The 12,005-nt window shown below is 33.4% G+C and overlaps 3 protein-coding genes across 7 annotated transcripts; 1 reads left to right on the top strand and 2 right to left on the bottom strand.

Annotated features, from left to right (window-relative positions):
- Window positions 1-115: 115 nt before the first annotated feature.
- Fy (fuzzy planar cell polarity protein-like protein) lies at window positions 116-2,766 on the bottom strand. 4 transcript variants are annotated; one of them, XM_072009604.1, is made up of 6 exons: window positions 2,098-2,766; window positions 1,850-2,016; window positions 1,354-1,746; window positions 1,097-1,294; window positions 784-983; window positions 116-681 (listed from the first exon to the last, which is right to left on the bottom strand). In XM_072009604.1, exons 2-6 carry the CDS (start codon window positions 1,925-1,927, stop codon window positions 324-326), a joined length of 1,227 nt encoding a protein of 408 aa, XP_071865705.1. In that variant the 5' UTR covers window positions 1,928-2,016; window positions 2,098-2,766; the 3' UTR covers window positions 116-323. The 4 variants fall into 4 exon arrangements, with proteins under 4 accessions (XP_071865705.1, XP_071865703.1, XP_071865702.1 ...); XM_072009602.1 differs by having other exon boundaries at window positions 1,850-2,414; window positions 2,502-2,766; XM_072009601.1 differs by having other exon boundaries at window positions 1,850-2,766.
- A 121-nt stretch (window positions 2,767-2,887) lies between these two features.
- On the top strand, window positions 2,888-6,287 carry Nsun2 (tRNA (cytosine(34)-C(5))-methyltransferase Nsun2). Its single transcript, XM_072009586.1, has 11 exons — window positions 2,888-3,068; window positions 3,250-3,735; window positions 3,806-3,890; window positions 3,952-4,114; window positions 4,184-4,291; window positions 4,365-4,552; window positions 4,646-4,790; window positions 4,865-5,182; window positions 5,246-5,613; window positions 5,685-5,846; window positions 5,906-6,287. The coding sequence occupies exons 1-11, from the start codon at window positions 3,003-3,005 to the stop codon at window positions 6,058-6,060; spliced, it is 2,244 nt and encodes a 747-aa protein (XP_071865687.1). The 5' UTR covers window positions 2,888-3,002; the 3' UTR covers window positions 6,061-6,287.
- LOC139990363 (centrosomal protein of 104 kDa) lies at window positions 6,068-11,905 on the bottom strand. 2 transcript variants are annotated; one of them, XM_072009578.1, is made up of 16 exons: window positions 11,661-11,905; window positions 10,723-10,887; window positions 10,155-10,366; window positions 9,903-10,089; window positions 9,618-9,829; window positions 9,338-9,545; window positions 9,125-9,272; window positions 8,940-9,066; window positions 8,641-8,867; window positions 8,286-8,555; window positions 7,881-8,094; window positions 7,620-7,798; window positions 7,397-7,542; window positions 7,221-7,322; window positions 7,016-7,141; window positions 6,068-6,954 (listed from the first exon to the last, which is right to left on the bottom strand). In XM_072009578.1, the coding sequence occupies exons 1-16, from the start codon at window positions 11,698-11,700 to the stop codon at window positions 6,884-6,886; spliced, it is 2,634 nt and encodes an 877-aa protein (XP_071865679.1). In that variant the 5' UTR covers window positions 11,701-11,905; the 3' UTR covers window positions 6,068-6,883. The 2 variants fall into 2 exon arrangements, with proteins under 2 accessions (XP_071865679.1, XP_071865680.1); XM_072009579.1 differs by lacking the exon at window positions 11,661-11,905 and adding an exon at window positions 11,215-11,242.
- Window positions 11,906-12,005: the final 100 nt, after the last annotated feature.

Below are 12,005 nucleotides of genomic sequence, written 5' to 3'. Positions count from 1 at the left end.
ATAATAGTTTGCATAACACGATTGTTATGTATGTAACTGTTACATTATGAATGGAAAATATCAATGAATAATAATTTAATTTGTAAATTAAAGTGATTAAACAGTAAACACATGATAAAATGATTTAATATTTAATGAAATATGTTTAATTTTACATAAATCCTAATTTACAAATGATTATTATATATTTTTTATGTTCACAATATATATTCTTTATACCTAATAAAAAAATAGTATCAGAACATATATAAGGTGGGTTAATGTAAATTTTACAATAAAAGTAAAATGGAATGATATTGCAGAGAGATCAATGTGTTAAATTTTTACCAGCACCCTTGTTTATCAATGAGCAATGTTTTCAATATTTTTTGACAAACCAATCTTACTGTATGAGTAGGAACTGTGGAGGCACATAAAATGCAAAGTATATGGTCTCCGTGTTTAACTGCATAACATTTATGGTACTCTGAACATAGATAAGTTTCTTTTACACCAACAAATTTCCAATTATCACCTGTTGTATCACATTCAGATTCTGAAGATAATATATATGTCTCTACAGCTTGATGATAAAATGTTCTTAATATGTCCAATCTGTGTGAACCACTGACTCTATTTTTTGCGTACTGCATATTCTTACCAAGTATAAACTTTTGTACCTTATAATTTGCTAACAGAAACCTAAATTCCGGAGTAAAAAGAAAAAGATATTATATAATACATTTTGATAATAGGTTTTCCTAAATAAAATTATTTATATTAAGTGTTACTATTATATATTACCCAAGTGTCTCTGAATCCAAATTTACAGATGTAGGTAAGTTACGCGGATAACACTGTTCTGCATTGTGTAAAGCATCAATACTATTTTTCCAACATTGTATGGCAAATCTTTCAATCTCTGATAAACTCGGATTGGGTCCACATAAGGCTAATACTTCGACTTGATTGATCAATGTAATGGATACTAATCTAAAAGCTACCTATATGATCAATTAAATTGTCTTATGATCAATTGAACTTATTTTTTAAAATAAATCTTATTAGATTAATAAATAAAAATTGTATTTTAAAAATTTTTAACGAAAATACTCACATTTGGACTTTTATAAGGTAAAAATACTGGAATGTCTCGTGTGCTATAGGTATCTTCTGTATTAACAGCTGTTATTAATAATTTTCTTTCAATGGGACTTAAATTCCACCATCCTTCTGTAGCTACTGCTAAACATCCATGTACTAAGATGCATCCATATATAGAATCCAAACATTCCATATAACCCTCTAAGCATGTCTTAAATAGATTATTATTTACTATGCAGAAAATGCATGAATTAAAAAGAATTCAATTACCTGAAACAAATTATTTTCTTGGCACATTATACATTCTGTCATATTGATAATATCAGTTTTTGAACAAATTCCATCACCAACATCAAGACATTGCAATAAACTATCAACAATTGGACTGCACAAACGCATATCTTTCTTCAGCTTTTCTATGTTTTTGGTATTTTTTAATTCCTCAATACCAACAAACAAGATCATTGCACCAAAAACTGCATTTAAGAATTTATCCAATACAGATTTGGTAGTTCCACTTGCAATAACTATTAATGTAATACTTTGTTCAAATTCTTTCCACATTATCGTAGTATCGGGTAAATTTGTATTCAAAAGTTTAATGTTTTGTGATTTGAGAAACATATGTATCCCATATAGAGATGCTATTTTAGAAAATGTCATCTATAAATATGTTGGGGAAAAAAGGAAGAGCGAAAGAAGAATTAAAATTGATACTACATAGATTTATGTATTACTCTTTTGTTTATAATTATGTAAATTTTACCGTATCTCCTTCCCCTTTCTGGCGAGAAAATAAAGGAATTCCTCCAGTAGAGGTTAAACACATAACGTGGGCTACCATAATAATGATTTTATTCTTTTTAGGCGTTAAATACTAGTAAGCTTTTATATAAACTTTTACGTTTCTAATTTGCAAATATTTTATCCCTCCTGCAACGCAAATTTAAATTCAATCCATTATCAATGCTATACCAATGTTATGCTAGCTTTTATAATATTCTTAGTCTTAACCTCAATCCTGTATTTACAACCTTATTTTTACTGACGTCGTATGCATACTAGATCATTTTAGTCCATGCACCTTTTTTTTTAGACTTTTGTGTTTAAAAAAGACCCAAAAAAATTTTTTAATACTTTTCCAAGTTTCTAGAATATCATCCAATAATTTCTATTGCTCCATGCTATATGTTAGGTGTTTTCAGATTTGTTTATATAATCGCGGTTATAACTTTTGAACCAGTGAATTCTTCACTTTAAAACATGCATTTTCGGAGTCTATACATCGAAAACAGCAAAATTACACAAAATAGTCAATAATTTTTTGATCCCTAAAATAAAAATGAGACCTTAATTTTTTTAAGTAAAGCAAAACTTATACAGAAATATGGAAGAAATGAAAAATTATTTAAAATTACTGGTCAAAAACGACCCAGTATGTAGATGGAGAGTTAATATAAATCGGAGATGAGTTTGCAATGTTTCGATTAGCGCTTGGTGGAATGTTGGCCACATAACACGCAATTTCAGTGAATAGACGTGCAATGCAGGATGCGGGATATAAAAACGGATTTTCTAGAGACGCGCTTTTTCTAACAACAGTGACTTTCTTTGTTACAAATTGTATATTATATAGAACAATTGAATATTTTAATAAATCGACAGTAGTGATGTATTGCCAACCTAAAACGCGCAAGCTTTAGGGAGAAAATCTGGACTGAAACATTACCGATGTGTGATTGGAGCGTCATACATACATAAGTTTGAACGTTAGGTGCGCCGCCTATAGGTTGTTAATGTGAAAACATTTTACACGAGTCTTGTGTGCTTGTAGAAAAAGTAGTGATCTTGTAATCTGTAGCTACTTAATAAGCACGTGTTGAGTAATTGATAGTATAGCACACTGTTACAAAAAAACAATGGGAAAAGGGCGGAAACATAAGCCAAAAAAGAATTTCGCAGAAAAACGTCGTGAGAAACAGAAGGTACAAACTTAATCGTTAAATAAATAACATCGGCTGCGAGGTTTGCGGTTATGTTCTATCTTATATATTATATATATACAAAACTTATCAACCTCCTATATTTTGAAAATAATCAGTGTTTAATTGCTAACAAAATTTCTTTTCATATGAATAGTATTTAAAATTTTTATGAATTATACAGAAAAAGAATGAGTGGGATACTACTCCACACCATAACTATGAAGACATTATCAGAGAAAATCAGGATTTTGAAAATTATTACAAAACTCAGAAAATTGTTCCTGAAGAACAATGGGATTCTTTTATCAATACCATGAGAAAGAATCTTCCAGTGGCATTTAGAATTACAGGATCAAAAGCAGAAGCTAAAGCATTAATTGAAACTATTAAAGGAGATTTTTTTAAGGATATCTTAAAGGCACATGTCGAAGATGATTCAGAAAATAATACAGGAATTAAACCTAAGGATATATTACAATGTTTGCCATTTTATCCTGATGGATTAGCTTGGCAGTTGCAATTAACCAGAAAAGATATTCGGAAATCTGAGGCATATTTTAGATTACATAATTTTTTAATTGTTGAAACAGATAGTGGAAGCATCAGTAGGCAAGAAGTAGTTAGCATGGTACCACCTTTAGTATTAGATGTAAAATCTAATCATAAGGTATATTGATCTACTAATATTTATTACATTAAATTTAACTTGAAAGATAGAAAGGAATTATTTTAAATAGGTTCTAGATATGTGTGCAGCACCCGGATCAAAGACAGCTCAACTTATTGAAATGATACATTCTGAAGAAGGAAGTGCATTTCCAGGTATTAATGAAATTTTTAATATTTACAAACAAATTAAGCAAATTTTATTGATATTTTACAGAGGGTTTCGTAATAGCTAATGATCTGGACAATAATCGTTGCTATATGCTTGTACATCAAGCAAAAAGATTAAACAGTCCAGTTATTTTAATTACAAATCATGATGCCTCAGTGTTGCCTAATTTTGCTACTACCAAGCCAGATGGTACAAGAGAACACCTAAAGTTAGTAAAACATATGAAATAAAATATTTCTATTTATAAAGATCTTGTAATTTTTACATCTTGTTATAGATTTGATAGAATACTTGCCGATGTACCATGTAGTGGTGATGGTACAATGAGAAAAAATCCTGATATTTGGTGTAAATGGAGTCCAGCAAATGGCAACAATCTCCATGGGTAAGTATTATTTCTCCTTCAACACTGTATAATTTAATTAATAGAAATAACTTATATATCTATAAATTTAAAGAATTCAGTATAGAATAGCAAGAAGAGGCTTAGAACTTTTAGCAGTTGGAGGAAGAATGGTATATTCTACTTGTTCATTAAATCCAGTAGAGAATGAAGCTGTACTTCACAGGCTTCTCGTTGAAACTGGAGACTCTGTCCAATTAGTTGATTGTAGAAATTTAGTACCTGGATTAGTGTGTGATCCAGGTATTGTATATTGTGTATATATTGTATTATACATTGTGTATTGTATTGTACGACTTCACTATTGCATCAAACATTTAACGATGTACTCTCTAGGCATATCACATTGGTTACCAGCATCAAAAGATCTACAATATTATGAATCATGGGAAGATGTACCTGAACAGTGGCAAACACAAGTTCGTCCAAAAATGTTTCCACCAAAACCTGAGGATGCAACTAAATTTCACTTTGAAAGATGGTAAATAGAAATTGAGTTTCTTGTTAATATTGTTATTGATTTAATTACATAATAATAATGTTTTAATGATGCAGTATGAGAATATTACCACACCATCAAGATACAGGAGGATTTTTTGTGGCTGTTTTGGAAAAGGTAAATCACTTACCATGGGAACGTGCATCACACAAGAGCGATGAAGTTATTCAAAATACTAAGACTGAAGATGATGACATTGAATTAAGTTTAGAACAAGAACAGAAAGCAAAAAATGTGCTTGGAAGAAAGGTATTTGACGATATGAACAAATTACAAGAACCCAAAAGAAAACGCAGAAGACTTGCTTCTGGATTTAAGGAAGATCCGTTCATTTTCTTCGACGATGATAAGGAAGATGTGTGGTCATCTATTAAGTGGGTGGAAAATTTTTTTAACTTCCTGTTTATTTAATTGATCTTTAATACCGAAATTTTTAGAAACTTTTATAATATATCTAATGACTTGGATCCTCGGTGTTTATTGGTGCGATGTATTGGTAAAAAAAAGAAAAATATTTATTACACGACACGCGCGGTGCGTGACGTTGTATTATCTAATGGAGATCAAATAAAATTAATAAATACTGGCGTAAAAACGTTTGTACGCTGTGACAATAAAAACATGGATTGTCCATTTAGACTTGCACATGAAGGAATACAAAGTATTATTCAGTATATTGGCGATAGTAGAAAAATTAGGTTATCTAAAGATGACCTGGTAATGTTGTTACAGAACAATAATCCTAATACACCACCAGAAATTGCGAAACTTAATCGAGAAACACAAGAACGATTACAAAATTTTGGTAATATATTTTATAGCATTAAACATTAATTATAAATTTCATTATAAAAATTGTTTCTTTTGTTGTTTCAGCAACTGGAAGTTGTATATTGGTATATGAAGAAGAAGGGACAGAACAGCCGTTAAAGTTGCAAATGGTAGGATGGCGAGGTACAATGTCTCTGAGAGCATATGTTCATGTACATGATGCGATTCATTATCTACGTTTATTAAGAGCTGATTGTTCGATGTTTGGTATGTATTTTGAAGTATTTGTCATACATTTAAAATGTTACTTAGAATTATTATTTCAGAAAAAAATAAATACAAAGAAAATCGTGCTTCTCAAGACAATTCTACAGCTGTTTCTGTAGACTCGAATAATGAAACTACTAATGATGCTGATGGGAAAGACATTAACATAAAGAAAGAAATTAAGTCAGAACTTTCGGACGAATTAAAAGAATAACACATAATTTTGTAATACAAAGTGATGTTCCTTTAATTTCTTTCAAGATATTAATTTCAGTATGTTATAAGAATAAGTAAAAAATTTGCATTTATTTAAAATTTAATAAAAGTGCGTCATTGGAATTCTGACAGGCGAATATTTAATGCGCTATGACAAAATGTATCTTATAGAAACGAAACAAAATGTTTTATAGGACAAAGAAATGATCATTATTTGATGGGAAATGTCTTTTGTTTTACTAATCGTTCTCTATGAAATAATTTATGAAATTACATATAATTTTTATATAGTTTGAGCGACAGATACTCTTTCCCTTTTTATTTTTGGCCATTAAATTCAAGATGTTTTGCTGATTATAGTACAAATATTGTTATAAACATGGCCGGATATAGAGGAATCATTAATTCTGAGATGGCTACTGCCATAGTATTCAACAATATGTTATTAAATCGCAGAGAACTTCTTGCTTCTACTGTATATTAAAGTTGGAAAAGATGAATATCTATCGTGTGCCTCATTGATATTCGTTTTAAATTACAGTACGCATTAGATTTTCTTTCGTTCTCAAATTTAGCTGATAACAAGATTCCTAGATCCTAGGGGCTAGAAGATTTCAACTTACGATTAAAAATTTGTTTAACATGGAGAATATCTACTAATAAAGGACGGGTTTTGCTATAAAAAACATTTAAATACAAGTATATAAATATGAAAAATGCTGGATAGCTCATAACATATAGATAAACTATAAAAGAAAACAAAAGAAAAACCTTTTCTAAAATCTTTTTCATTCCGAAAGATTCGAAGTTGTTGGTTGACGCTAGTAATCTCTACTAGTTGGTGTGGTTATTTTTCCGCTGAGGTTCTGAGAATTTGATGGTGATTTTGAACCTACAAACGAAATCAATTTTGTATTTATTGATGCATTATATTTCAGTAATATCAAACTTACAGCTTTTTCCTGATTTATTTCGAGGGTTATTCGCACAGGGATGATCACCCATCAAATGCTCCCTCCACTTATTTTGATTGACAAGAGCGGAGCACAATGGACAACGATCATAGCCTTCAATAGGTTCTGTAACACAAATGATGATGGATGTTATTCATATTCATTATTCATATTTAGAGAGACTATATCAAACAAGTTTGCATACTTGTACACTTGTTATCTTTTCTATGTTCTTCAAAGGAATTTTCATGAATGGCTTGCTTGCATGTGTCACATTTTACGTAATTGCTTCTCATATCACATTCATCTGAAAAATAAGATATATATTTGCTATTTAGTGCTACGCATTAAATGCAATCAAATGAAAGAAACAATACTCACTTAACAAATGCAAGTTCAAGTATGAAATTTCCACCACTTGCTTACATGCCTCACACTTTGTTAACATAGGGCAATTTCTCCAATAATGAATGTTTAAGCCCTCTTCAGAATATCCTTGTCCCTTGGAGAGGCAAAATATGCACATCCTATAAAAAAAAAAAAAAAAAATACATTTTTAACATATATAAAACAGATATTTGTAATATGATCGTATGTTACTCACTTGTCACCCTTATGTTCTGTACTATTCTCGGACGGAGATGTTATACTTGTTGAGCTTCCGGTACTCACAACAGGACTCGTTCTCGAAGGAGATTTCGTTAAATTCGCTACATTATTTTCCGTTGATTTCGTTCGTGTGGGTGTTGTTGTTTTATGACTCGCTTCCGCTTCCTTTTTCCTCTTTAATAAACAAATAAGGAATAGCGTAAATATGTATACCTTCCATATACATGTATCTAATCCTTATAAAAAAAATCTGTACCTGAAGATCAATGAGGTCGAATTCATGAAAAAGTTGACGGTACAATAAATTTCTTCTAGTGATGTCATCGTCAGGAGGCAATTGTTTGCGGACTAGTCTGGGATTTACCTTGTACACCAATACCAAAATTCTCTCGGAAACTTTCCTAACCGCTTCTGCTGGATGATGCAATCCCGAGGAACCCAATTCTGATAAGGTCCGACAAGTGAGTCCACTACAACAGTTACAATGCCTTATCAGAGTAATTGCGTTTTAACGAATCAGTCTTAACATTGAGGACAGACCCCTGCAAGTGACATTCACAAATAAAATCATATCGATTGTCACAGACAGTGATCCGATGCTCTTTAGTTCATTATATCAGATATAAAATTTTACTATTGAGATTACGTTATTTTGAGTCACCTTTGTTTGTCAGTGGATATTCCGTGGTTGAGAATTAATTGCTCCACCATTTCTAGCCTGCTAAGGGCTAATCTTTGATGAGTGCTGCTACTAACGGGTCTCGTTAAGTGCACAGGAATAATATGTAACTCTCTGACGCATTTACAATCTGCCATGCTGAGTATTGTATGTACTGCCATGTTATGAATTCTTGGAGTAGTATCGCCTGATTTTGTCAGTAATTCAGGAAGTAGTCTTTCTACACTTCGTGCAATTTCCGCAGAGGATACCCTAAGATGGCAATGGTAATTTCTCATAGACATGTATGATTGAATGATTATTTTAAATAATATTATATAGTGTATTATGTGAATACCTATCAGTTGCAAATTCTGAGAAGAAAATTCTAATTAATTGCGCTGCTAGACTATATACGCTGAAGACTTTATCTCTAAGAGCTCTATGCAGCAGCAAGATTGCAGCTCTGGCTGTTTTATTCGCGGAATGTTTGGAAACTTCCGGATCAAAGGTCTTTAGCTCCTCCTTCAATTGCATCAGGCCCTCCTCTTTATCCGTGAATTGTTTTGAATAAAATTTTTCGACCTAAACAATAAATTTTATTAATTATCATCGTTTTATAAATTAACTGATGTAACTGTCTGAAATTTGTATTACCATTTCCATTCCAAAAACAGCGATAGGTAAGGCAGCTTGCTTCTTTTCTCTATCATTTAATTTTGATATCACTTTCGTTTCCGTATTGTCCATGTGGCATTCCCTTGTGAACTCGTTTGTGTGCGAACTGAAACGTAATTTAAGGTAATCTTTATATTTTTCATTTTTCTTTTTCCTCGTCTTACTGTCTTAAAGCAGGAATCGTTCTCTCCTCGTAAGCTTCGTAGCTGGAACGTAGTGCGGGCCCCGCCGATTTAGTTTTTCTTCTGAGAGAACCCTTGTTGCAGTTATTCTGTCTCTCTACCACACCGTTTGTGGGACTATCCGTAACTTCTGTTGCAGATAATTGATTACTCTAAACTGTTAAAATTTCTTTATCTATATGTAAATTGATTTACCAGGACTGTTTGGTTTCTGATGCAGAGGCGAAACAGGAGGCTGGTGCACCGGGCCAGTCGGCGATATGGCTCCATCGCGATTTGGTGGAATCACTAATCTCGGAGGAGATGTAATGTCTTCAGGAACAGTAGTTGCATTCGAAGTACATGTATCTATCGACATAGACTCTTTCCCTTCCACCGACGACTTGTTATTCTTTTCCAGTGGCTATTTAGACAAAAGTATAGTAGACAAATATCAAATCTTAATTAAAGACTAATTTTAAAGACGTGTATTTACCCCATGAAGCTCTAGTAGATCTTGCACCTCTAAACTCTGGTAGACTTGCTGTCTGTATTGTTGCGCTTGTGCCTTCTTCGCTTTAGCCTTATCGTAGTCTTCTAACGCTATCGCATATTTCTTTTCCAGTTCATACTTTCCGAGACGTTCTCCAGCTTTCCTTAGGTTCTCCATCGCTACTTTAAGTTTCGAAGCATACTCGAATCTTTCCTCTAAAAGCATATTTATATACAGACCTTCGTAAAATGTTTATTCTTATCTAAATGATACAATTCTTACACACACCTTCTACAGCTTGTAACTTTTTTGCTTCCATCTGTCTTATGATCTTGGCTACTTCGCGATCGACGTACATTTCGAACGCCAAATCGTCATATGGGGATGTGTAATGGGGATTATACGGTGCATCTCCTTGACCAGTGAGCTCTTGCCCGTAAGGTTCACCGAGAATATTAATAGCGATAAGACCGACCTACAATCCCAAATGCGGTTGTAATATTTTTCGTTGCATATGGGTTATGATTATAGATCATATACCTGCTGATAAACATTGTGCGCGTTACTGTGCGGTTTGTGAAGTCTTAGTTTTAGCGTGACCGCCTCTGTTTCTGGGAGAGCAACGCTTTTCAGCTCTCTACTTTTGTACATAGTCGAGGCATTGTCGGACAACGTGATGTAACCCAAATAACTGAACTCTGTCGTCACGGATGCATTCTCTTCCCTCGATGTCCAAATCTCCAATTTTTCAGCTGCAAGCATTTGACATAAGCATTATTAATTTGGTCCCCCGTTAACGCGTTGTTCGAAGAAGAAGAGAGGAATTTATAAACAATGAAGAGTAGAACGTTGCGCGGTATTCAGCCCGGAGTGGAATAAGAAACGGGGATGAAATGAGAAGGGCAAGGGACTTAGCCTGGGGAAATCGAGGTTGCCATGCTAATTTGATTTTCATTGTTACTGAATTGCTTACCGGAGAAACTCGGCAGTTTCTGTTACACCGTGACATTAAATTTTCATAAAATGATTCACAGTAAGAAATAAAGAGAAAGATAATAACTTGATAAATGTACTATACGTTGCGTTGTTTGCAGCGATGGGAACTTACGAATTAAATATTGATGAGCCAAGACTTGTATCCTCGTAAGCTTCGTCGGGCCATGAAGGCGCAGAATGAGTTCTTGAGGATATGTACATCTTCTTGAACTCTGCCATCCTCTTACCGTCGGTCCATGAACGTTCAGCTCCAACGAAGAGTGTCTATCTTCTTCGCCTGTGATTATTTAAAGTGTTATAATCTTAAATAAAACGAAACATATTTTATAAAATTGCAATAAGTATTATCGTTGGATTTTATTTTAAAGATTCCGGTATTGTATGGAGAAAATTTGTGATCGAATATATTCGATTCCTACCGAAAATTTATTCAAAGTTCCATTTATGTATCGTTTCTATTTCGAGCAATTATACGCTTCTGCTTTCTGAATAAAAATGGAGATTGTAAGAGATGTAATCAATAATGTTTTAACTTTGAAATTATTCTTTCCACGATGGACCGTTAACACGAGACCTTGTCACGCAATACCGTACCTTAACTTACCCTTTACAATCATAACAACGAGAGAAACGTGTTACTTGTCTATTTTTGTGCGGTTACATACGTATAATCGAAAATACTTGATCTAATATTTAATAGCTCGGTAAGGTGTTATCCAGGCATCGATTACAGCTTCATTACGTTCGAGGGCAATCTATATAATCTGTAATGAGACGCGGTGAAGCACGTGTCGAGTCGTTGTTGTTAACTTGTTTTCTTCTGAAGCAGAAATTTTAGAAAAATGAAATCTTTTCCGCGTGGACAGAAAAAAAAATCGATGTTCGCGTGTGCAAACGATTTCGCAATTTTATACCCTTCCGATTAATACCGATGAATACTATTTTATCGTATATCTTTGCGCTGTCAATCCTCGGATCTGCAGTAATTTATACACCTCGAGGTTATCATCGTTCGATATATTCCACAATCACAATCTGATGTTCTCTTACTGGTTGCGTACACGACGTTGAATCCGATTTTTCGTGGCATGTCGGGGGTGACGTCCTAGCGACGAAAACAACGTATCGGTACCATATATACTAGAACGAAGACGGCAAAAAAAGAAACGTGTACAACAGGAGAAGGGGAAATGAAGAAAACGTCAAAATCTAAAAACCACAGCCATCTGAAAGCTCGATAAGGGGGTGCTAGCAAGTTTCACCCCGGCACGTAGGCAACGCCACTTGCACGTCTGGCCGCGGCGAAGCTTGCGACAGAACTGACTAACTGCACCCGTTCCGCAAACGGATACTCTGATCTCGAGACCTCGAGCATTTTCGCTTGCCAGACTAGAC

This window comes from Bombus fervidus, chromosome 8, assembly GCF_041682495.2.
Source record: "Bombus fervidus isolate BK054 chromosome 8, iyBomFerv1, whole genome shotgun sequence".
Taxonomy (NCBI): domain Eukaryota; kingdom Metazoa; phylum Arthropoda; class Insecta; order Hymenoptera; family Apidae; genus Bombus; species Bombus fervidus.
Note: the sequence above shows the minus strand (reverse complement) of the source record. Positions and strands in the feature narration are given on the sequence as shown.

Coding starts and splice junctions, on each gene's coding strand:
- Fy (XM_072009601.1), bottom strand. CDS start 1,927: ATGGTAGCCCACGTTATGTGTTTAACCTCTACTGGAGGAATTCCTTTA. Junction 1,747..1,849: donor AGAAAGGGGAAGGAGATACG/GTAAAATTTACA, acceptor ACATATTTATAG/ATGACATTTTCTAAAATAGC. Junction 984..1,096: donor TACCTTATAAAAGTCCAAAT/GTGAGTATTTTC, acceptor TTGATCATATAG/GTAGCTTTTAGATTAGTATC.
- Nsun2 (XM_072009586.1), top strand. CDS start 3,003: ATGGGAAAAGGGCGGAAACATAAGCCAAAAAAGAATTTCGCAGAAAAA. Junction 3,891..3,951: donor AGAAGGAAGTGCATTTCCAG/GTATTAATGAAA, acceptor GATATTTTACAG/AGGGTTTCGTAATAGCTAAT. Junction 4,791..4,864: donor AAATTTCACTTTGAAAGATG/GTAAATAGAAAT, acceptor TTAATGATGCAG/TATGAGAATATTACCACACC.
- LOC139990363 (XM_072009578.1), bottom strand. CDS start 11,700: ATGCCACGAAAAATCGGATTCAACGTCGTGTACGCAACCA. Junction 7,799..7,880: donor TCGACCTCATTGATCTTCAG/GTACAGATTTTT, acceptor TGTTTATTAAAG/AGGAAAAAGGAAGCGGAAGC. Junction 7,543..7,619: donor ACAGAACATAAGGGTGACAA/GTGAGTAACATA, acceptor TTTTTTTTATAG/GATGTGCATATTTTGCCTCT.